The 21772-nt window shown below is 41.4% G+C and overlaps 1 protein-coding gene across 2 annotated transcripts in view; it reads right to left on the minus strand.

The window, feature by feature from the left end:
- Positions 1 to 228: 228 nt before the first annotated feature.
- The window catches only part of pde5aa (phosphodiesterase 5A, cGMP-specific, a), a 33391-nt gene continuing 11847 nt past the window's right edge, over positions 229 to 21772 (minus strand). For both annotated transcript variants that reach the window (XM_037532927.1, XM_017685588.2), the window contains exons 3-22: positions 20182 to 20767; positions 16990 to 17079; positions 16001 to 16069; positions 15343 to 15432; positions 14034 to 14174; positions 13824 to 13891; positions 13070 to 13169; positions 12861 to 12927; positions 11373 to 11548; positions 10225 to 10275; positions 8988 to 9134; positions 8437 to 8565; positions 7899 to 7993; positions 7699 to 7786; positions 5882 to 5982; positions 5304 to 5381; positions 3243 to 3306; positions 3086 to 3160; positions 2348 to 2431; positions 229 to 2212 (exon numbers count right to left, since the gene is read on the minus strand). In XM_037532927.1, coding sequence (XP_037388824.1) covers positions 2093 to 2212; positions 2348 to 2431; positions 3086 to 3160; positions 3243 to 3306; positions 5304 to 5381; positions 5882 to 5982; positions 7699 to 7786; positions 7899 to 7993; positions 8437 to 8565; positions 8988 to 9134; positions 10225 to 10275; positions 11373 to 11548; positions 12861 to 12927; positions 13070 to 13169; positions 13824 to 13891; positions 14034 to 14174; positions 15343 to 15432; positions 16001 to 16069; positions 16990 to 17079; positions 20182 to 20767 — 2419 coding nt within the window. In that variant the 3' untranslated portion in view covers positions 229 to 2092. The remainder of the gene's footprint in view (positions 2213 to 2347; positions 2432 to 3085; positions 3161 to 3242; positions 3307 to 5303; positions 5382 to 5881; positions 5983 to 7698; positions 7787 to 7898; positions 7994 to 8436; positions 8566 to 8987; positions 9135 to 10224; positions 10276 to 11372; positions 11549 to 12860; positions 12928 to 13069; positions 13170 to 13823; positions 13892 to 14033; positions 14175 to 15342; positions 15433 to 16000; positions 16070 to 16989; positions 17080 to 20181; positions 20768 to 21772) is intronic.

Here is a 21772-nt window from a genome sequence, read left to right on the forward strand (position 1 = left end):
CATCTTCAACAGTTGTGTAGACCAAGCTGGAGCTTATCAGAATCCATTGTATTCACTGCCTTTTTAATACGGCACAGTTTTTTACACATCACTGCTGACTGGCTAACACCTCTGACACGCCCATCAAACCAGAGAAAACCCACCTCAAGGCCCGCTGCGCGCCATTTCAAACCATTGCGACGAAACATGTTGTCAAACCCAGAAACCAAAGCAAAACACTGTGCAATGTTTTATGATGACATCATATTTATATGCAGAAACACAATTTTTTATTAAACCATTTCAGTTTTTCAGGTTTACCAATATTTCAGATATTAAAAAACTATTTTTCTTTTAAAATTTAACAGATTGTAACGTGATGGAGCCACTTTGTCATCCAAGTACCTCAGTAGATTCAGACTCAATCTCCCAGAATCCACTGGGAAATCACCTGACTGCCACGCAAACGACAGACAATGATACTCGTCTGGACTCAACTTCCCAGAACTCTCTGGGAGGTCACCTGACTCCTCATGTGACTGTACGCTCCTATCAGTGATCTTGCTCTCCTGAGTACTAATTCTAATCACCTGGGTTTATGATCATATGACAGACTTAGCTCAGTATTTAAGTCCAGGCTTTAGATAGGGCTGTTGTGAAGTATTGCCTCCTTTCTGTGAGCTACTGAGTGTTTATTCTGATCTGTTTATCTCGTGTATGACCACTGTCTTTGAAGTTTTGACTTCGTGCCTTTTTGCCTTGTTTGCCTGATTATTGTTTTTGGACATTGACCCTCTGCCTGTTTTTGCCTTTGCTGTTTTAGACTGTCCGCTGTGTGGTATGATTGTGGTTTTCTTATTCTTATGCTTTCTGGAACTGACCCATGCCTGTTTTCTGACTATGACCTTGGATTGTGATCAAAGCAGTAAAGCCTCCTCTTGTTTTTACGTCTGTGAGCGTCTGAATCTGTTTGACACGTTACACACTCACATGCTCGCAGATAAAAAGAACAAAAAAGGCTTTACTGCTTGAATCGTCAATCAAAATTGTTGTCAGGAAACGGGTAGATGCCAAATGTAGAAAGGACAGCAAGTAAAGACACACAATCATAACAGGCATAAACAATCCAAAAGGGGTCAGGCGGAAACGGATGAGTCAAAACCGGAAAACACAACACAGGAAATAAACACTCGGTAGCTCAAGAAAGAAGCAACACCTCACGCTGAACTGTTCTAAAAGCCAGGGCTTCATACTAAAGCTAAAGAGAGGTCAACAGGTGTAACAGGTCAGTATTCAGGAGAGAGATATCTGTGATATGAGTGTGCTTGAGGGTCAGGAGCCATGGAGTCCAGGGAAACCTTTGAGCCATAGGGATGCACGACACAAAAATTGTAGTGACAATTTCAATTTTTCCATCTTCAGATGTTTAGAAGCATAGCTACTGTTTCCATCGATTACCATTTTGCACAAATTCCTGAAGATGAAGTGACACAGTTGAGCCATACAGTGGCTCTCTCTTCTCTTAGTAGCAGTTTGACAATCCTCTGACTGCAGCTGTAGCAGGTCCGAGAGGTGGAGCAGACAGTGACCCATTTAATGAGGACCGAAGTCACCAAACAGACAGTGAGAAGATGTTTCATAATGAATCTGTACGTTTCACAGAGCTTTAAGAACTGAACTTAACTATCAAAAGATCGAAATGAAGACAATCTGTTCTGATGCACAGGTCAGCCTGAAACTATGAAATGAATTAACAAAACATTGGGACGTTTTAAAATAAACGTCCAAACGATCTCTCTAACTCCACCTACTGGTTTCTGGTTAAAAATAAAGACGTCAGGTATTGACGCTTCAGTGCAGAGAATAAAATGATGAGTGAAAATAATATAGTTATAAAGTCTTAATAAAGGCCAGATCTAGTAAACTATGGATGTAATATGTAATATTACATCACAACATGCACATCAATAAACATCACATTTTACAGATTGTTAATACATCTATACATAGATGGATAAATGAATGAATCCAGAACAAAGGAAAATATTGCAGGTCTAAATCTACAGTGAGACACTGATACAATGAGAAAGAAATTAAATGGGTTCATGGACTTTCATTCTTTTACTGCATCCCTCTTTTCTTCTCCTTTTTCCACCAGCATCTGCCACTTCTCTCTATTTTTTGTACAACCGTCCTTTAAAGGAGAACAAGATTCAAACAGACTGGACAAGGCCTGAAAGAGACAGAGGAGACAGAGAGAGAGATAGATATAAAGGTAATGGAAGAGAGAAAGTGATTACGGAAAGATGGTGATCAGAAAAAAATAAAAAAAGCTTTATATGTGTCTTGTGCTGAAAGAGAGTCTCACCCCATACAGCGGTGAGCAGATAGAGTCGATGTACTGAACCTGCAACTCAGCTAAACGAGTGCTGTTCACTCTGTCCATCACAGCCTGGCAAAAAACAGGAACAGGCTGAACGTTACCGCAGTTAAGACATGACTAGTTCCAGATCGTAACCTGTTCATTCTCACGACTGGCTGAACGTTACCGAAGTTAGTCGTGTTTAGTTTCAGATCGTAACCTGTTCATTCTCATGACTGGCTGAACGTTACCGAAGTTAGTCGTGTTTAGTTTCAGATCATGAACTCCTCATGTTTACGACTGGCTGAACATTACTTAAGTGAATCGTGAGACTGTAAACAGTTTACACTGACGGGTGGCTGAATGTTACTTCAGGTAGTCATTTTCAGTCTGAGATAATGAATATATGTTTTGTCTGAGATTGTGAACAGTCTCTGCTTTTTACTGGCTGAGCATTGTTGGTGTTAGTTATGTTTAGTCTGAGATCATGAACAGTTCAGACTTATGACTGACTGGATGTTCCTGAAGTTAGAAGTGTTTCGTTTCAGATCGTAAACAGTTCACATTTATGGCTAGCTGGACATTCCTGGAGTTAATAGTGTTTAGTCTATGATCGTGAAACATTCACACTCCTGACAAGCTGAACATTATTGCCATTAGTTGTGTTTAGTCTGAGATCATGATCAATTCACAACTGGCTGAACATTAAAGTTAATGGTGTTAAGACTGACAGTTCAAACTTACATCTGGCCGAATGTTGAATTCACGTTTCTCTCTGTCTCCTTGTGCAAAGAATTCTTCTGCAACCAGCCTTGCAATCTGTCAACCAATCACAAACATCTGAGTGTGTTTGTGTGTGTGTGTGTCTGTATGTGTGAGAGTTTGTGTGTGTGTATCTTACTCGTTTTTGTTCTTTCCATGGTTTGGTGATTGCACACACATCACAGGCCGTCATCAACACCGACCTGTTACACACACACACACACACACACACACACACACACACACACACACACACACACACACACACACACACACACAGAAAGCTATAAAACACTCATAACTCTGTTGTTCCGATAGGACAATAAACACATTTTTAAAATCTGGACAAATTTACTTATAAATGTTGCCATTGTTTTATATTAAACACGTTATCACACAAAGTCTTACAGGGAAATGAGCTTTACAGGAAAAAAAAGTTATATTTTGAAAATGTACATATCAACATCAGCACAACAACATTTCACTTTAGAGCTGAATCAAAGCATCTAACTCCACCCAGAACTGCTTTAAAACCTTCATTAGATCTGTAGATCACCCTTGAAGAGCCTTCATTGACTCTGTGAATCAGCTCTGTAGATCAGCTGTGAAGAGCCTCCATCAGCTCTGTAGATCAGCTGTGAAGATCTTCCATCAGCTCTGTAGATTAGCTGTGAAGAGCCTTCATCAGCTCTGTGAATCAGCTCTGTAGATCAGCTGGGAAGAGCCTCCATCAGCTCTGTGAATCAGCTCTGTAGATCAGCTGGGAAGAGCCTCCATCAGCTCTGTAGATTAGCTGTGAAGAGCCTTAATCAACTCTGTGAATCAGCTCTTTAGATTAACTGTGTAGAACCTTCATCAGCTCTGTGAATCAGCTTTATAGAGCCTCCTTCAGCTCTGTAGATCAGCTGTGAAGAGCCTTCATCAGCACTTTGGATCAGCTCTGTAGGCGCTGCAGGCGCTGCGGATTGGCCTGCCCACTGCTCCGGGCGAGTGTGCTCTCCGCCCCCTAGTGTGTGTGCTGACTAGCGTGTATGTGGTATTTCACTTCACGGATGGGTCAAATGCGGCGGTGAAATTTCCCCGTTGTGGGACTAATAAAGGTCCCTTAATGTTGTGACCGAGCTCTATATTACTTATAAATGTTGCCATTGTTTTATATTAAACACGTTATCACACAAAGTCTTACAGGGAAATGAGCTTTACAGGAAAAAAAAGTTATATTTTGAAAATGTACATATCAACATCAGCACAACATTTCACTTTAGAGCTGAATCAAAGCATCTAACTCCACCCAGAACTGCTTTAAAACCTTCATTAGATCTGTAGATCACCCTTGAAGAGCCTTCATTGACTCTGTGAATCAGCTCTGTAGATCAGCTGTGAAGAGCCTCCATCAGCTCTGTAGATCAGCTGTGAAGATCTTCCATCAGCTCTGTAGATTAGCTGTGAAGAGCCTTCATCAGCTCTGTGAATCAGCTCTGTAGATCAGCTGGGAAGAGCCTCCATCAGCTCTGTGAATCAGCTCTGTAGATCAGCTGGGAAGAGCCTCCATCAACTCTGTAGATTAGCTGTGAAGAGCCTTAATCAACTCTGTGAATCAGCTCTTTAGATTAACTGTGTAGAACCTTCATCAGCTCTGTGAATCAGCTTTATAGAGCCTCCTTCAGCTCTGTAGATCAGCTGTGAAGAGCCTTCATCAGCACTTTGGATCAGCTCTGTAGGCGCTGCAGGCGCTGCGGATTGGCCTGCCCACTGCTCCGGGCGAGTGTGCTCTCCGCCCCCTAGTGTGTGTGCTGACTAGCGTGTATGTGGTATTTCACTTCACGGATGGGTCAAATGCGGCGGTGAAATTTCCCCGTTGTGGGACTAATAAAGGTCTCTTAATGTTGTGACCGAGCTCTATATTGTTGTTGTTGTTGTTGTTGTTATTATTTTCTTTTCCTCTGCTAAACTGTGTGTATCTTACATAAACTCAGATATCAATGAAAAGCGCTTTCTGTGTGGAAGTGACATCACACCACACACTTCACAGGGAGCTCACAGTAAGTGTGAAAGCAGTAAAACCAGAACTGGAGTTTCAAATACCGGACTGGAGTGCAGTCACAAATAGATATGAATACATCCCACTCACTGATTTGATGGCTGTAATTGATAATCACTGATAAGCTGATAAGTGACTGTTCATACTGTGTGTGTTTACCTTAGCAGATCTCTGTGCTCCTCGTGCTCCCACCGCAGAGTCTTATCATCAACCAAATCAAAGAACTCCGATCTTCTCCTGAAAACACACACACACACACACACACACACACACACACACACACACACACACACACACACACACACACACATCACTCTCTATTTACCATTTACTCACTTTCCTCTCACCCTACTCTCTCCATCCTCCCTCTCCGCTTACCATCATCTCACTCTCTTCTCTCCATCCTATCACTCTCCTTTTACCATCCCCTCACTCTTCTCTCACTATCCTCTCACTCTCATCCCACCATCCTTTCATTCTTCTTTTACCAACCCTCACTCTTCTCACTATCCTCTCCCTCTCATCCCACCATCCTCTCATTCTTCTATTACCATCCTTTCACTCTCCTTTTACCATCCCATCTCACTCTTATCTCTCCATCTTCTTCCTCTTCCTTTCCCACCCTCTCATTCTCCTCCCACCATCCTCTCACTCTCTTTTTTTTTACCATTCTCTCACTCTAATCCCCTCATTTGATCACTGTCCAGTTATTGTCCATACACTGTGTAGTTACTCACTGTGTGTGAACTGTCAGGTCTGTGGCAAGAATGTTCTTCTCAATCATCCCAATACAGGCTTTATAATCCTCAGATGAGAGATTACAGAGAATTCTACTGTCCTGAGAGAGACAGAGAGAGACAGACATATACAGTATCTCACAAAAGTGATTGCACCCCTCACATTTCTGCAGATATGTTATTCTATCTTTTGATGGCACGACATTGTAGAAATGAAACTCTGATATAAGTTAAAGTGGTCAGTGTGCAGCTTGTATAGCAGAGCAGATTTACTGTCCTCTGAAAAGAACACACAGACATTAATGTCTAAATAGCTGGCAGCACAAGTGAGTCCACCTCACAGTGAACGTGTCCAAATTGTGCTCAAAGTGTTCATATTTAGTGTGACCACCATTATTATCTAGCACTGCCTGAACCCTCTTGGGCATGGAATTAACCAGAGCTGCACAGGCTGCTACTGGAATCCTCTTCCACTCCTTCACGGTGACGTCACGGAGCTGGTGGATGTTAGATGTTAGCGCTCCTCCTTCTTCTGCTTGAGGATCCCCCACAGGTGCTCCATTGGGTTTAGCTCTGGAGCCATACTTGGCCAGTCCATCATCTTTACCTTCAGCAAGGCAGTGGTCATCTTGGAGGTGTGTTTGTGATCGTTATCGAGTTGGAAAACTGCCATGCAGCACAGTTTCTGAAGGGAGGGGACCGTGCTCTCCTTCAGAACGTCACAGGACATGTTGGAATTCAAGTTTCCCTCAATCAACCGCAGCTCCACATTACAGGGCAGGACTCATACAGCTCCAGACCATGATGCTACCACGACCATGCTTGACCGTAGGCAAGAGACAGTTGTGTTGGTACTCCTCACCAGGGCATCCACCACCACACATGCTGGACACCTTCTGAGCCAAACAAGTTTATCTTGGTCTCGTCAGACCACAGGACATGGTTCCAGTAATCCATGTTCTTGGACTGCATGTCTTAAGCAAATTGTTTCTGGGCTTTCTTGTGCGTCAGCTTCAGAAGAGGCTTCCTTCTGGGAAGATGGCCATGCAGACCAAGTTGATGCATTGTGCGCCGTATGGTCTGAGCACTGACAGGCTGACTTCCCACTTCTTCAACCTCTGCAGCAATGCTGGCAGAACTCATGCGTGTATTTTTTTAAGCCAAACTCTGGATGTGACACTGAACACGTGGGCTCGACTTTTTAGGTCAACCCTGGTGAGGCCTATTCTGAGTGGAACCTGTTCTGGGAAAACTGCTGTATGACCTTGGCCACCGTGCTATAGCTCAGTTTCAGGGTGTTAGCAGTCTTCTTATAGCCTAGGCGTCTTTGTGGAGAGCATTAATTCTATTCCTCACATCATCAGAGAGTTCTTTGCCAAGAGGTGCCACGTTGAATATCCAGTGGCCAGTATGAGCGAATTGTACCCAAAACACCAAATTTAACAGACCTGCTCCCCCTTCACACCTGGAACCCTGTAACTCTAATGAGTCACATGACACCGGGGGGGAAGACGACACAATTGGACACAATCTGGACACGTTCACTGCGAGGAGGTCTCACTTGTGCTGCCAGCTTTTTAGACATTAATGTCTGTGTGTTGTTCCTTTCAGAGGACAGTAAATCTGCACTGCTATACAAGCTGCACACTGACCACTTTAACTTATATCAGAGTTTCATTTCTACAGTAATATATATGGAGAGAGAGAGAGAAATTTGGTGTTTTTGTGAGTGATGTTAAATAGATTGTTAAATGAGTAAAACCAGACTCGAGCTGATGGATGGACACACAGGTGGACAAGTGGACAGATGTTCTTACAGGGTTGTTGAGGATGAGCAGACAGATGTTAATATGATGGTGTTCCAGAGTGGAATGTGTGTAGAGTCGAGATAATGGCTGCTGCGCTCTGAAACACATACACACCCACCACAACACACACACACACACACACACACAGTGATGATTTCTGTTATGGATTACTGATGTGTCCATCTCCATGTGTGTTTGTGTGTGGGTACCTGTGTATGTAGGAATTATTGACGCCTCTGTGATCGAGATCGTGACTCAAAGCTGAAACCATTAGAGCCAAAATCTCCAAACTGCTTAACTTATTCTGTAAACAAATAAACAAACAAAAAATCTGTAAACAAAAATAAACTTTTTAAAGGACGGTATAGAAAACAAACTACTCAAATTACTCTGTACACAAATAAACAAATGGCTTAAATTACTCTGTAAACAAACAAACTGCTCAATTTACGCTGTAAACAAACAAACTGCTCAATTCACGCTGTAAACCAAACAAACTGCACAATTTACGCTGTAAACAAACAAACAGCTCAATTTACACTGTAAACCAAACAAACTGCACAATTTACTCTGTAAACAAACAAACTGCTCAATTTACTCTGTAAACAAACAAACTGCTCAATTTACTCTGTAAACAAACAAACCGCACAATTTACTCTGTAAACAAACAAGCTGCTCAAATTACTCTGTAAACAAAACACAGAGGACACAGATCTGTTCAAAGCATCACTTTAAACTGTCACTAACCTGAAGCTGCTCTGTTCTTCTGATGATGGCGAACATGCAGTGGGCGGTGCTTAAGGCATGGCTCCAGTTGTGATAGGCTACGTTACCCCTGTAGCCCCTCCTTATGCTCAACACCCACCGACACAGAGTCTAGAAAAGGACAGAACAGAGCTGGGTGCAGATCGGCGCTGTGTTCAGAGTCTCTCGGTTACAGCAGTACTGGGGTGTTCAGTGCTCATAATGAGTAAACACCAACCAGCACTAGATCGACACTAGAGCTAGTTACAAGGCTAAAGCAGCTAAGAAGTAATGAGAGCTTGTACCTCGCCAATTAGCACGGTGCTAACTGCATGCCTACATCATTACACACTTCCCTCAAATGGTGTTGAGCTGTTAAACCATTTCAATTAATCAGCTTAAACCAGAGCTAGCTAGTCAGGCTTAAAAGTTGGGTTGTAGATTGGTGCCAATTGGTGGAGCTCAAGCTCCCATTATTGGAGGAACTGTGTTCGAAGCATCACTTTAACTCAGACATCTATGGCTATTTCTTGAGCAGTGTGTTGAGACTGAACCTTATACTCTATGTTGAAGGTCTGCAGCAGGTCAAGGTCCAGGAACATGCGCACAGCAGCCTGAGCGCTAGCAGCTAAAGACAAGCCAGCCTCGCTGAAGGTAAATTCCATCAGTCCTAGAGAGTGCGCTGAAGGAACTGTACACTTCTACGAGAGAGAGAGAGAGAGAGAGAGAGAGAGAAAGAGAGTGAGAGAGAAATGTTTAAAAAATGCACACCCTTTACAACTACACACAGAGTGAAGGCCAAGTTCGTTCTCAGAGCGTATGCCAGGAGTGCCCAATCCTGATCCTGAAAAATCTACCACCCTGCAGAGTTTAGTTCCAATCCTAATCTAACATGATTGATCCAGCTAATATAGGCCTTCAGGTGTATCTGGTTATTAGATCCAGATTCTGGGTCCACCAACAGGGCTTACACCTGATTATAACATAATTATAAGTCAGTCTGAACTTTCTGGCCATAACTTTAAGACTGTTGCACCAACTGGTCATAAGCTACATTTTCGCTAAGGCATAACTTTTACACCCAAAGTCCAGACCTTTCATAGGCTATTATAACCCCTTTAAACAAGATACTACTTTGACCATCAAAGTGCCATGATAGTTTCTTTTTCTTCTGCTACGCAAGCCACTTAAACAGTTAATTTCAATAATTACTAAATTGTGGGCATCACCAGAGCTGGTTTATTAGGCCACTTCTTATTTCCCCCGTTATATTAAAAATAGGACTGCAGCGCAAGAGGGCATCCCCGAGCAAGTCCTCAATGAATGGGAGTAAATGGAACTCAACAGAACGAAAAGATAAAATAGTTTCTGATCACTTGCCCAGAACTTTCCTTCAATTAAACATCAGATTTGTGTCCACACAGCCCTGAAAATATCAGATCTGAGTCACATTGGGGCACAAAATCAGATTTGTGTCACTTTAACCTGGTAACGTGAACAAAGACTTATCTAGGATAGGCCTTGAAGTTAGGGTTAGTGTGTGAGCCATCGTGTGAGAGACATCAGATTTGAGCAAAAAATGAGGCTTGTAATGGGAACATAGCATTAGAACCATTGCAGGTAAGACCTGCTGGTGTAACCAGCCTCACATGTTATAGACTCTCCTGAACCAGGGCCCTGGGGGGTTATGTGTTATATTTCAGGCATGTCCACAGATCTTCTGTTGGTCTTAGATCAGGAGAACAGTGTTACAGTAATAGATATTTCTGAAAAGGAGATCAAATCACTCACCTCCAGAGCCTCAGCCTCATCCACACGAGCAGAAATGTGGTAAGAAAGAACCTACAGATGAATAAACAGACACACAGATAAAGGCAGCTGTGAGTATCAGTGACGATCATCTGTACAGGATTGTGAGTAGACAAGTTTAACACAAAGGTTTCTGGGAGTTGAAGTCCATATTCTTTTATTCATCTCAGGTTCAGCTCCGCTGGGTTATTCTGAGACTCCTTTATAGATTACCACATCCTCACAAACTGTGTTCTAAAACAGCTGATTAACACTGTTATGGTTTGGATTAGGTTTAGGATTAAAGGTTAGGGTTTAAGTTTAAATTATACTGTGTTACGTGTTAAAGATGAATGATTAGGGTTTAGTTTGAAATTAATTTGAAATAGAATTAGGTTCAAAATTAAAGACCATGGTTTAGATTAAAATTAAAATTAGGTTTAAGATTAAAATTAGGGAAAAGGTTAAAACTGAAATTAGGGTTAGATTTGTGATTTAAAGATTAGGGTTTGGGGTAAAATTAAAATTAAGTTAGATGTACGATTATAAATTAGCGCTTGGATTAAAATTAAAATTAGGGTTAGGTTTAGTATTCAATATTAGGGTTTAGGTTAAAATTTTAATTAGATTGATCAAAATGATGGTTGTGGTTAATTAAAATTCTGGTTAGGGTTAGCTTTGGGGTTAGATTGCAGGTTAGGTTAGATAGATTATTAGATCTAGGATTAAAAATAGGATTTAGGTTAAAATTTAAATTAGGGTAAGGATTAGGATTAGTTTAGACTGAAGGTAAGGCTTCTTTTGAGTTTTAGGTTTTAGGTTTTATGTTAATTTCAAGGTTTTAGAGTTGGGTTTGAGTATATGGGTAGATCATAGTTTGGGTTAAAAGTAGGGCTAGGATTATGTTAAGGATTGAAGAGCGGGTTTTAGGGTTAGGTAGGTTTAAGATTATTGAATTGAATGGAATCTGTAGGATTCCATTTGGAGTTCAGCTATATTGGAGATATTAGAGACGAGGTGAGCATCTACACTGGAATTTCAAAATAAAAGTTATTTTAATATAAATTATTTTAAGGATTAATTTATGATTCAGCATTGAGGATTTATTTGAGAGAAAGTGTCAGTGATTGGAATTGGATCTAAGTTTTTACCTCCTCAGTGATGGTCAGTTTGGTGAGGTTTTTCTTGGCTTCTTGCTGGACAGCGTAATTGTGTAAAGCCAGAGCACAGCACTCTACAAAGGTCTGCAGGAGGCGCTCATCTGCCCTGCTGAATTCAGTCCCTTCATCAGAGTCTGTACTGACCTTATTCAGCAGCTCGCACACACCTACAAACACAGCACAGTCAGGAACACATACAGAACTTACAGATACACTATATTGCCAAAAATATTTGGTCGTCTAGCTTCACACACATATGAACTTTAGTGACATCCCATTCTTAATCCATAGGGTTTAATATGATTTCGGCCCACCCTTTGCAGCTATAACAGCTTCAACTCTTCTGGGAAAGCTTTCCACAAGGGTTAGGAATGTGTTTATGGGAATTTTTGACCGGAAGCACATTTGTGAGGTCAGACGCTGATGTTGGATGAGAAGGCCTGGCTCACAGTCTCCGCTCTAATTCATCCCAAAGGTGTTCTATCAGGTTGAGGTCAGGACTCTGTGCAGGCCAGTCAAGTTCTTCTACGCCAAACTGGCTCATCCGTGTCTTTATGGACCTGCTGGTGCGCAATCATGTTGGAACTGGAAGGGGCCATCCCCAAACTGTTCCCACAAAGTTGGGGGCATGAAATTGTCCAAAATCTCTTGGTGCTGAAGCTTTAAGAGTTCCTTTCACTGGAACTAAGGGGCCGAGCCCAACTCCTGAAAACAACCCCACACCATGATCCCTCCTCCACCAAACTTTACACTCGGCACAATGCAGTCAGACAAGTACCGTCTCCTGGCAACCACCAAACCCAGACTCGTTCATCGGATTTCCAGACGGAGAAACGTGATTGGTCACTCCAGAGAACACGTCTCCACTGCTCTAGAGTCCAGTGGTGGCGCTTTACACCACTGCATTCCACGCTTTGCATTCCGCTTGGTGATGTAAGATTTGGATGCAGCTTCTTGGCCATGGAAACCCATTCCATGAAGCTCTCTACACTGTTCTTGAGCTGATCTGAAGGCTACATGAAGTTTGGAGGTCTGTAGTGATTGACTCTGCAGAAAGTCGGTGACCTCTATGCTCTATGCGCCTCAGCATCCGCTGACCGCTCTGTCATTTTACATGGCCGACCACTTCGTGGCTGAGTTGCTGTCGTTCCCAATCGCTTCCACTTTGTTATAATCCCACTGACAGTCGACTGTGGAATATTTAGTAGTGAGGAAATTTCACGACTGGACTTGCTGCACAGGTGGCATCCGATCATGGTACCACGCTGGAATTCACTGAGCTCCTGAGAGCGACCCGTTCTTTCACTAATGTCTGTAGAAGCAGTCTGCAGGCCTAGGGGCTCGGCTTTATACACCTGTGGCCATGGAAGAGACTGGAACACCTGAATTCAATGATTTGGATGGGTGAGTGAAGACTTTTGGCAGTATAGTGTAACTTAAACCAATAGTTCATTTAAACGTATGAAGAGAGTTTTATACCTAAGACCAGGTTCCTCTGAGTGTCTCTGATTGGAGCACAGATTAAAGTCTGAAAACCTGCAGCCGTCTGAAAACAGAAAAAGCTTCAGTTTAAACTAAACATATCAACATCACTTTATAAACAGACTGTAAAAGTATTTGTGGACAAAATGCGAAGTCATTTATGTATAAATATGCGGACTTATTGTTTATTAGTTTATTGAACTGACCGGTTGTGTCACACACTTGATGTTAGAGATATTCAGCATTTCCGTGGAGGTGCGGACTCTCACAGCGTACATGTAGGAGACATCATTCACATCAAATTCCCTAAAAATATAATATAGGTTATGAAATTCAGTGCAAACACAGCACTAGACATAAACAAACTCAAACAAAGAACAAAGTCACTATTTACAAATCAGAGATTCAACAACAGTCCAAATACTTATGAAATCTACTGTATATGTACGGTAAAAATGAGCAAAAATCTATTATCCGCTTTTGTACAAGAACAAGAATGAATACATTTGTTTTTTGTGCTTTTTAAGTCTGTTTGTGAATTGATTTGAATCATTTTGTTTCCATAATATCTTGACAAATGACATTATGCGAAGCACCTCATTAAACTGACCAAGTGACTCAGTAACTCACTGACTGAGTCACTGACTCACTCACTGACTGACTCACTAACTGACTGACTGTCTGACATTTGATGACTGACTGACTGATTGACTCACTGACTGACTCACTGACTCGCTGACAGACCAACAAATTAATTGACAGACTCTCTTAACAGACTCACTGACTGACTGCCTCACTGAGTGATTCTCACTGACTGACTGCCTCACTGAGTGATTCTCACTGACTGACTGCCTCACTGAGTGATTCTCACTGACTGACTCACTGACTCACTCACTCACTCACTCACTCAGGCTGAACTTTCCACAAGGGGACACTATTAGCACAACTGGATTTACTGACCTTTTACAGTAGTGTGTTGAGTGACCGTGGTCATCACGCTCTACACATACCATCCACGAGAAACATTCCTACACACACACACACACACACACACACACACACACACACAGTCATGACTACCTTTAAAGCACAGACCTTTCAGTCATTCTCTCCATCTTAAACACAACCAGAGCTCATTGGAAAACCTGAAAGAAGATTTAGAAGCATTACCCCGTCACTTTGATCTGAAATGAAGATTTTACAGAGTTTCGCTTTAGAAGCCTGCAGGATGACAGCAGACAGTTTACTGAGGAGAGTCTCCAAACATCGATGATAATGTTCAGTCAGCAGCTGGAGCAGTTCCAACAAGACCTGTCAGTCAAACCAACATGGAAAAACCAATGCAACACATTCAATTAAGCACAACACAGCAAATCAAACCCAACATGACCAATCAAGTCCAACACAAACATTCAAATCCAAAATATCCAATCAAACCAGCACAGCCAGTGGTGGACAAAGTACACAAACCATGTACTGGAGTTAAAGTAGAGACACCCAAGGTAAAATATTACACCAGTAAAAGTAGAAGTTCCTCCCTTTAGACCTCCACTTGAGTAAAAGTACAAAGGTATTTGCCTTCAAATGTACTTAAGTATAAAGTAAAATTACTAAAAGAGTAATTAACTTAATAACACTTAGTAACAAGTTTAATAAAAACTGGCTTTAAACTCAGGATCACAGATGAGCTCCTTTACTATGTTGATCTGTAGGCGTCTGTTCATAAACATAAACCAGTCCAAACTCATTTCCTATAAAATGAAATGGTGTTTGTAGAAATTCAGAAAAAAGCCGCGTCAGTCTCGACTGCATATGTGGACATATTTCTATATTGTGCTCTATTTACACAAAGTTAGGTTAGTTCATCATTTATGTTGAACAGACTCTCCAAAAGTTGTACGCTGCTGCGCTGACGTTGAACCGCGTGCTGCACTGGGTCGGTATGACCAACAGGTCAAAACCAGCTCTAAACAAAGTGACCGCTGGGCCCTGATTGGTGCTCTGGCTTTGCGCTTCTTTCGTTTTGACATGTTACGTTTTTATACACACAGAAACCGAAAGGAATGACAGATTTCTCAAAATGTAGCAGAGGAAAAAGTAATCCAACACAACCAATCAAAACCAACACATCCAAATCCAGCACAGCCAATCAAACCTAACTCAATCAATCAAACCAACACAACCAATCAAATCCAGTATGACCAATCTAAACCCACATGATCAATCATACCCATCAGAGGAAATCAAACCCCACAAAGCCAATTACATATAACAACTTAAAGCTACCCACCCAGCTTACTTTCTTTGTTTTGTTACTTATTTCAGAAGAATAATCTCTTTTAAAGATAAAATGAATGAAAATCCGAGTCAGATGTGCTGCGACTCTACAACAGCTCGGCTTCCTAGAAAAACTTCCTCTTTTGAACAGCTCTTTTCCTCAGAAAGACAGGTTATATTAACACGTTAAGAAGTAGTTTACCTGGTTGTGGTGACACTCCCGTTCCAACCTTTCAGTGAGGTGTTTATTTTCCAAAATCACTCCTAACAAAGCCATATGTGATGACAGGACCTAACAAACAACAACAAAATCACAGCACCAACACAACATTGATATGTTTAAAAAAAAAAAGAAAAAAAAAAGCAAATGCATGTAAATGAAATAGCCACAGTATCATAGACATACTCGTTACTCTGCTGAGGAGCATCGTGATCATCAGGCCTATGCACAGACATTTTGGGGGCCACAAGGGTAAGAAGGGCAACCTGGGCATTCATTTATTTTGATTCAATTTACCGCATATTGCAAGTGAGAAACAGTGTACAAAAGCTAATGTTGAGACTATAAAGCTAAGGTTATTGCTTGAGCAGCGATTTGAACCTCCATCATTTAAGCCCATATTGTTACCCATGATGCTCATCGCTGTGAGTTGAGTGAAAATTATTTAAAAGCTGCACAGTGTCTGCTATATTAGCAGTTTATTACAATAAGAGAAACTTGTTAGCAACCCTTACTGGCAATACTACATTTGGTTTGTTATTGGAAAAACATAAATTAACGCCTATGATTATCAGAGCTTTATTGGCAGGATTTCCAGCAATGTGATAATGTGTGCACTACAGTCTGAGGGCAAACACACCTTTTCATCTTGCTTTGAGAAAAAACAGGCTGTTCCCATCTTGTTCACTGCCATGACAACACCAATAACCTGCCAGAAACAAATCACATTTAAGTCAACATTGGGCACTATTGCATAATAACCATATCATATGTAGTATTTAATATTTAGCCCTGTGATGGACTGGCGATCTGTCCATGGTGTTTCCTGTCTTCCAATCAATGATTGTTGGGCTCCAGTACCCCCACAACCCTATAGGATATATGACTTAGATAGTGTGTATGTGTGTGTGTGTGTGTATATGTTCAATATATACTGAATATTATTATTTATTATCAACCACAGATTCTTGCCCCTGCGTTATATTCGAAGTTTCTATATCTGTTCCTTTATGATCATCCAGCGCAGAAATACACTTCAAACATTTCCTGAATCTGTAGAGTCGTCCTTTCCATTGCATCTTATCACGAGATCATACGAGACTCACATCCGGAGTTATGAGCCTATGAAGAGGGGCTGAGATACACGTCGTCTGCCTCTCACCATGTGGAGCTGGTGGATTCGTGTGTCCATCTACATTCTGTGTGAAACTGACCGACGGACACTCAGGAGATCACTACGGATTGACCATCACACCGGAAACCCTTCATTCAGTCCACATCGGAGACTCATGTGAAACTGCGTGCAGAGAGTTTACAGCTGCTGAAGCTGCTGCAGCAGGTTTGGAAACGTGGTGATGAAGATAACAGAGCAATTAGATATGAAACATCTGAGGATAGTGTTCTATGAAGAGCCTTTAAAGGAGAGTTTTAGAAGAAATGCACAAATCAAGAATGTGACTCCAGAGGGTTGAGACTGACCCTTGTGTGTTTTGAGATTTTCTACAATAGAACTAGATCTAAACATTCATGTTAACCTTACAGTTAATATGTCCTGCTAACCTCAGCATTCTAATTTGGATTAGGCCGACTTTAGGTGCTAGTGCTAACGGTTTAGTGTGATCTGCTGACCTCATCATGCTGGTTTTTGATGGGTACACTCAGGATGCTCTTGGGTCTGCAGGCTGCTGAGTCATCCACTTTTAGGTGATATCTCGTGTCCTGTGTAATGCAAACACACATTTTCTTAGCAAGTAAAGCAAAACATAGTCGAACAAGACAACAGGAAAGGAGTTGATTCGAAAAAAATTTAAATGTTGATTTCCATCTTGATGCACCACCCAGGACCTACATTCTTCAAAAATATCAGTTTCCCATAAAGAAAAATGTGTCAAATCAAACAATTCTTGCCAAAAGAAGTATCAAATCAAATCAAATTTATTTGTACCGCTTTTTACAAATGATGTTGTCAGCTTCACAGAATTCCAGAAAAGACCAAGTTTTAACAAGAATGTAAAACCCCCAGATGAGCAAACCAGGGGGCGGCAGTGGCAAGGAGAACCTCCCTCAGAGCTGAGGAAGAAACATTGGGAGGAACCAGGCTCACCAGGGGGGACCCAACCTCCTCTGGCCAAACTACCTACAAATGATTATATGATAAATGCTGTAAATGCTGTAAAAAATGCTGTAAGTGTACTACTAATATTAATAGCAGTAGTATTAGTAGTAGTAATTGCTAGGAGTCCATGAAAACTTCAAATGTAGGGTGGGCAGCTAGTCCAGGGCAAGGAGTGGTAGCTGGGGCGTGGGCAGCTGGTCTGAAGCGGGTAGCAGGAGAGCTTGACAGTCAGTCGTCCTTCAGTGTCCACCTGGACAGGTGGGCAGTCATTTACTCAATCTTAAATAAACTAGTCTACCTACAATGACCCTAGGAACCAATTGAGGAAGCTGGCATTACTGCCATTACATTACATAATTGAGGAAGCTGCCAGGAAAAGGCATTACCAAGTACTGATTGATAGGATTCATGAACACTTGCACATACTACAGAATATATTGCGTTAATGAGGAATTTCTATATAGATAAATGAGCCATTGTCACAACAGATTATAGGCAAAAAAGAAGGTTCTACATTGGCAAAGCAATAAGACAAGGATGCCAACTAACCCCATACCTGTTCAACCTCTATGCAGAACATACAATTTGAGAAGTAAGACTGGAGGAAGTTGTTGGAGGTTTCAAGATTAATGGAACAAACAAAACGAATCTTTGATATCCGGATGGCACTCTTACAGAATATATTATAAAGAATGTTCTTATGAGGACCACTAAGAAAAAAAGTGAAACGATGTGACTTTAGTTCAGCCTGAAGAAAACAAAGGTTTTAACAACAGGAAGGAGCATTAACTTCACCATTGATGGTAAGATGTAGTACTGCAGGGCAGCCTTTGCTTATTATTAGAAGAAGATCCAGCAGTCAAGAAATACAACAGAACAATAATGGTATGAAGGTAGAATAATGATGAAGGACTTTGAAAAGATCTTTAAATACACTGATGTTTCTCTTCAAACAAATATCATAGGAGTCCAAGCCATGGACTTTTCCACAATTCTGTAGACTTTTGAGAAGACAAGAAAACAACTGTTGGCCAAATCAGAATTAATCACTAAATTGAAGCCCAGATATCCAAACTGAAGTTCTTATTTTGGATTTGTTTTATGACGAGTCACAGAAGAATATAATGCTTGGAACAGTTGAAGGTAAAACAGCAAAAGGATGACCAGCTAGAAGAAAGACACAATTAGAGGAATCATGAAATAGCCATGAAGACCCATAAAGAAGACAAGACATCCTGGAGGAACACTACCCATATGGTCCCTGGGAGTGAGAACCAACTTGATGAGACTTAAAGAATAATGTGTAATAATAATAATGACAATAATAATTGTGCTAATATAGAATTAAGTTAAACCTGACTGGTTATGTGGGATTGCATTAGAGCTGGGGTAGGGTTAGGGTTAGTCTAATGTTGGGGAAGGGTGAGGTTAAGGTTGGTCGAAGTGGGGTTATGGTACATCATGTCTGTGGTTAAAATAGGTACATTTGAGATTACTGCAAGGGAATTATTGTATAAGGTGGAATTTGGGTTCTAATTAAGGGTCGATATGTTGGGGTAGGGTTAAGATTAGACCAGGGCGAGGATAGGACAACTGGAACCTGACATGAACTGCTGAGGTTGTGTAATGTTCTTTCTGCGCAAGAGAGAAATGTTAAGATCTTTTCTACAGACACCTCCATCCTTTATCCAGGCTAAACATATCTCAGTTGGCTGTCTGGCACAAACTGGGATTAGAGGCTGAATGTAGATCAATGATGGATTCCCCTCTAGCTATCCCATGATCTTATTTTTCACTTTTCACACTCCCCTTGTCTAACCTTTTGTCCACCAACTTTTTTCCTACAAGCTCCACTGAACTAAACAAACTTGTAAAACTATAAAACATAAGAAACAAGAAATATAAAGTTTGAATTTGTTAATTAATTTGCAAATCTCTAATTTCAATTGTGTAATACGTTGCTTGAAACACAAACGCTGTGTTGAGCGATTGTTTAACTTACTGTAAGCCCAATGTTCATAGACTGTATCCAGACTAGCACCAAGTTTCTAAGTACACCAACACTGAGACCATATCCAGATCAGCAATAAGACCATAGCCAGGCCTCACCAAGACCCTAATGGGACTAGCGATGAGTCCGAGTAAACGACTGCCCACCTGTCTGGCCGGACACTGAAGGATGACTGACTGTCGAGCCCTCCTGCTATTCACTTCAGACCAGCTGCCCACGCCCCAGCTACCACCACCTACCTTGGACTAGTTGCCCACCCCACATTGAAGTTCTCATGGACTCCTAGCTATTACTACTACTAACACTACTGCTATTAATATTAGTAGTATAATCACTTGTAGGTAGTTTGACCAGAGGAGGATGGGTCTCCCCTGGTGAGCCTTGGTTCCTCCCAAGGTTTCTTCCTCAGCTCTGAGGTAGGTTCTCCTTGCCACCATTGCACCTGGCTTGCTCACCTGGGGTTACATTCATGTTAAAACTTTGTCTTTACTGGAATTCTGTGAAGCTGCTTTGTGACAACATCTGTTGTAAAAAGCGCTACAAATAAATTTGACTTGACTCTAACCAAATAACTAAAATCTTGTCATCGTAACAACAAGATTTTCATTATTTTAGATGGACTTCATTTGAACAGCCCTCATATAGGAAAAGACTCTACTGCAGTCGTGCTGCTTATGCACTTGTTGATGATTACCTCATAAGCATCTGAGATATTCAGAGGCCACCCTGTGCTGACTACATATCCCATTATGCTTCTCTCCCAGTCTGGGTGTGTGTGGTTTTGGGTCTTTGTTGTTTGGAAGAAGGGTCCCAGAACCTGACCACCAGCCTCGTCTGTGGTTGTCATGGCAAGGCAGCAGCGTTCGGCTGCAACAGTATCACAGATGTGCACCAAGACCCTGTGACAGACGTCCTGCCACTTCAGATGACTGGATCTGCCTCCCAACAGCCCCATCATCCAGTCACAGCACTTGCCTAACCCACAAGGCCCAGCGGAGCATGGCGATCTTCCCGGTTGTTGTTGGTGGTACTGATGTGTGATGGAAGATTCTGGAAACAGCAGTGATCTCACTAAATGACCCCCACTGCAGTCTTCAAACTGGTTTAGAGACAAAGACAACCATGGCCCCTCCAGTGCTGCAGGGGGCGCAAGTCTGCAAGAGGAGCCGCATGGAGGGTGGGAGTCCCTGCGCCTGCCTAGTAGAAGCATGCTCAGCTTGGGGTGCATCCGAACCCAGCCAGACATCTTCACAAAACGAAAGTTCTCCCCACAGGACATCCTAACAGAAAAGAAATAAGGCTGTTAGCAAAAGAAAATACACTAGTAGAGGACCTGCACTGTGTTTAGAATTAATACATTTACATTTACATTTATGGCATTTGGCTGACGGTCTTATCCAGAGCAACTTACAATTTGATCATTTTACATAGGTAGGCCAAGGCGGTGTTAGGAGTCTTGCCCAAGGACTCTTATTGGTATAGTGTAGGGTGTTTTGCCCAGGTGGGGATTGAACCCCAGTTTACAGTGTAGAAGGCAGAGGTGTTACCCACTACACTATCCCAACCTGTGGAGGTTAATACCCAACCTGTGGAGTTGCTAATATTACATTATCAAAAAAATCACAACTTGTATGTACGTCATCATTCGAGGCATCCTAGAGGTCCAAGAGGGCTTTAGTAAAATATTAAGTTGAGCAGTAGTTGGTCCACATCATGAATTTTACATTCAAAGAAAATACAACAACAACATTAATAATAATAATAATAATAATAATAATAATAATTATAATAATAATTATAATTATAATACTACATCACGCCTTGTTCATCGTTATGCACTAAGCAGCAGTTTAAAAACAATGCATGTAATAACTGAAAGCAAATCTAAGCAGTAATTTATTTACACAATAGCACCTGAAACCTCCAATGCAGTTCCGTACTGTACTGACTATACTGTAATGCCCCCACATTATACTGTACAGTATTATACTGTAATGTGTCCATACAGTATTGTGCTGTTATGACTGTACTTTAATGACCCCATACAGTATTACACTGCATTGTACTATATTGACTGGACTTTAATGACCCCATACAGTATCATATTGTATCGTGTTGTACTGAAATTGCCCAATACAGTACTGTCCTGTAATGTATACCTATAGAACATTTTACTATCTCGACTACTGGACAATATTGTACTGTAATGACTGTACTTTATTGATTCAACCCAGTACTGTACTGACTCTACTGCAGTGGCCTTATACACAATTAGACTGTAATGA

Source organism: Pygocentrus nattereri, chromosome 22 (assembly GCF_015220715.1).
Source record: "Pygocentrus nattereri isolate fPygNat1 chromosome 22, fPygNat1.pri, whole genome shotgun sequence".
Lineage (NCBI taxonomy): Eukaryota > Metazoa > Chordata > Actinopteri > Characiformes > Serrasalmidae > Pygocentrus > Pygocentrus nattereri.